Source organism: Phaethon lepturus, unplaced genomic scaffold (assembly GCF_000687285.1).
Source record: "Phaethon lepturus isolate BGI_N335 unplaced genomic scaffold, ASM68728v1 scaffold25548, whole genome shotgun sequence".
NCBI classification, from domain to species: Eukaryota; Metazoa; Chordata; class Aves; order Phaethontiformes; family Phaethontidae; genus Phaethon; species Phaethon lepturus.
The window spans coordinates 1-3,562 of NW_010558659.1; the positions used below are offsets into that span (position 1 = coordinate 1).

General features: G+C 49.6%; 1 protein-coding gene across 1 annotated transcript; it reads left to right on the forward strand.

Annotated features, from left to right (window-relative positions):
- Positions 1-1,110: 1,110 nt before the first annotated feature.
- Positions 1,111-3,210, forward strand: RPS14 (ribosomal protein S14). Its single transcript, XM_010293142.1, has 4 exons — positions 1,111-1,265; positions 1,584-1,745; positions 2,251-2,327; positions 3,100-3,210. Exons 1-4 carry the CDS (start codon positions 1,117-1,119, stop codon positions 3,165-3,167), a joined length of 456 nt encoding a protein of 151 aa, XP_010291444.1. The 5' UTR covers positions 1,111-1,116; the 3' UTR covers positions 3,168-3,210.
- The last annotated feature ends 352 nt before the right edge of the window (positions 3,211-3,562 follow it).

A 3,562-nucleotide genomic window follows, 5' to 3' on the forward strand; every position in this document is an offset into this window, starting at 1 on the left:
GGAGGCCGGGCCGTGAGGTAGGATCGCGGCTCTGTGTTCGGCCGAGGCTGTGGGCAGGTCCGCCTCCGGGCCCGGCGGTGTGAGCCTCCTCTCGCCCGCTGGACCCTGCGCGGCCGGGGCCGCGTCCAGTGAGGTTTCAGGCGAGGAGCTCGTTTTGAGGTTAATATCGGCGTTACAGAGCCCGCGGGTCGGCGTTTCCTCTGTTGTGTCGGTATCGCTGGGCTTTACGGAGCCATAAGTTTCAGAACTGGCTGGGGGGGGTAACTTCCATGGAACCTTCGGCTGACTGTGTCAGGAAAGGGATGCGACTTTGTTAGAGTGGCCTTATTGGCCTTGATGTGACAGTCGGTGCTCAGTGCTGCTGTCTGTGTAGAGGGAACCATCGGGCTATGGCCTGTGGGTGAAAGTAGGTCATGCTTGGGTTGATTTCCTTAATGAAGCTGACTTTTCTCATGTGCAAGGTGCCAGTTGTAGCTGGGATTTGGCAGGAGGGGGCAATAGGGAACAGTCTTCCTGTACTCAGGAGCAGCTGTATGGGATCCTCAACCACCTAACCAAGCACTGGAGTCTCATCTTCCATAGCTGGGTGTAGGCTTCAGGGGCAGAAGACTTACCTGGGGTAGTTCCAAGGATGTGGTTATGAGACCAATAACATGGAAGAACTCAAGCTAGTACTTGAACCGTCTGCAGAGTCAGAGCTTTGTGACAGTACCCAGGTCTTTCATTTTTTTTCATAATGTCATATAAACTAGCACGGGGGAGCACTCAGCATTGCTGGTTATCAAGGAAAGGGGTTCCCTGTTGCCCTGCTGCGGTGGTGCCTGGGGACATCAGCTGCCATGAAGCACAGCTTATGTAGCTCCTGCTGTGAAGTGCAGCAGGAGAGACCCCACTAAACAGTTGTGGGTGGTGATCTGTCTGCCAACATGCAGCAAAGCTGGGGATATTGGGTTTTATAAGTCCACTTGTACGCCAAAATTAATACCCACCTTTTGCCAATGGTAACTAATTTATCTTGCTCAATAAAAGGTTGCAGAAGCAGGGAATTTCATAAAATGCTGTAAGAGAATGCTGAGAAATTCACCATCACTCACACTTCTCTCTTTTTGTTCAGAAATGGCACCTCGTAAGGGCAAGGAGAAGAAGGAAGAACAGGTCATCAGCTTGGGACCTCAGGTTGCTGAAGGAGAGAATGTGTTCGGTGTCTGCCATATCTTTGCTTCCTTCAATGACACTTTTGTCCATGTGACTGATCTCTCTGGCAAGTGAGTGTTGAACACCGGTCACCTCCCTGCAGTACCTGGCTTCTTTGGTTTTGAAAATGGAAATTGGATTTGGCTAGAGGCTTCACCAGAGTCCTTGAGCTTCTGCTGAGCTGTAAGATAAGATGGTGTGTGTACATGAACGTAGACCAGATGGCTTGGTGTGCTCCTCTGTGATGAATATTGCACTCGAGGTACTAGATGGCAGCTTATTGATCCACTAATGTTCAAAATAACAGGTTCTATCTGTACCCAGAAGCTGGTTTGTGGGGAGGAAAGGGGAAGGGCTTTTTTTCTGAAAGTTTCCTTTCCCTTTTGTAGGGAAACCATCTGCCGTGTGACTGGTGGCATGAAGGTGAAGGCAGACAGAGACGAATCTTCTCCCTATGCAGCTATGCTGGCAGCCCAGGATGTTGCCCAGAGGTGCAAGGAACTGGGCATCACTGCCCTGCACATCAAGCTGCGTGCTACTGGTGGAAATAGGTACGTTGGAGGGTCTGGTCCCAGTGTTCCCAGAGGATGTGCCCGATCTTAGAACCATGCCAGATTGCACAACATCCCTTCTTTGCACTGCCTCAGTTGGGAAGGTAGATGCACCCTGGGAATTTGACTTTAAACTTGACCCGAAGGGTGTCTGTCACACCATATGGTGACTGGCTGACACGGTCATTTCTCACTGAGCATCTGGAACCCCTTTGGAATAGATGTCTTCAGTTGACTGGAGCTGGGGTGTGCTCTTGTTTATCCAGTAGTGGATGGGGAGGTGCTGTCAGCTTGGAGATGCGTTACTGTGGAATGACGGTGAAGTCCCTGTTTGGTGGCTATGGGTGTGTGAATGGTTTGGGTCTGGGGACAGGAGGAGGGCGAGTTCTGCTAGCAGGATGTTTCAGGGTGGGGAAACTGTGATTTTAACATTGTCAGTTGTTTGTAAACTGTGTTTGACTTCTGAATCATTTAAGGGATTACGGATTCTGGTTCTCTCCTCCAGGACCAAGACTCCTGGACCTGGTGCCCAGTCAGCCCTGAGAGCTCTGGCCCGATCTGGAATGAAGATCGGCCGCATTGGTGAGTGATGGAGAAAGCAATAGCTAGATGCGTATGTCATTGTGTATCAGTGCAGAGCCTTACTACCTCAAAAAATGAGTTCGGAGGGATTATTTAGTAGAAGGAGCTCTGCAGGCATATATGCTGCTTGGTATGACGGGTGACTTTGGGGTATTCTGCTTGGCCTCTGGCAGATGCCACTATAGGTATGATTTAATTTAAACATTCTTAAATTGACGATTCACCAGGAGGTGGCGTGAGCTGACTTCAGAATCTAAGTTTCTGTCTGCAGATAAACCCCAGCTGCGCAGCAGGATGCTGACACTGTTCTGATGTAACAGCATTTGTACCAGAGCCGTTCAGCTACCTAGAAATACTGCGCTGCTCTCAGTTTAAGAGTGTGACTCAGTAATAATAGAGTTCCTCCGACTGTTGGAGGGAGAGTCCCAGACTTTGTAGGGGAGTCCTAAGAAATGCTAGTGTTGGCTGCTCTGAAAGTTATGTCATATACCCTCTGTTTCTTTGGAAATGCTCTGGCTACTTGGTTTAAGTGGGATGGGAGATGGGGATTTTTGCTTCTGAATCATTAAAAGCCACGGAGACCCATCCCTCGTCGAGTTCACAAGTATCTTTGCTCCCGTGGAGCATTTGTTCTGCCTCTCTGTGGTTCCTGCCGCTGTTGGGATACAGCTGTGGGATGTTGGGGTGACTGCTGGTGTGGCTGTGCCCAGCTGGATTTTTTGGGATACCTCTGGAAGGTAACAGCATGTTTTGGGTTTTCTTCTCCCTGCAGAGGATGTCACCCCCATCCCCTCTGACAGCACTCGCAGAAAGGGTGGTCGCCGTGGACGTCGTCTGTGAACAATGCTGCACCTTTCATCATTAAAGCTCTCTTTTAAACCTCTTCGCAGCTGTGTGGTTTTTTTACTGAGGTATGCGCAGAAGTTGAGTGACTTCAGTTCAGTTACCTCCACAAGTGGCTTATCCTCTGAAGCTGGGCTTCGGGCTGGGGTTGTTGTTAGTACTGCTGCAGCAGAAGTGCTTTGGAATGTACATGGTAAAACCTTCTAAAAGCACCAGAACTACAGCTCCCTCAGCTGCTCTGTTTATATATTTATACTTCCAGACCTTTTAGGAAAAATGACTCCTCACTTCTTAGTCACTCCCTGCTTCCTGCACTGGTATTTGCCTTCCACAGCATGTGCTGCCATCACCTGGAATAAATGCCTCTTTCCACCTTTGCCAATGTTCTCTTC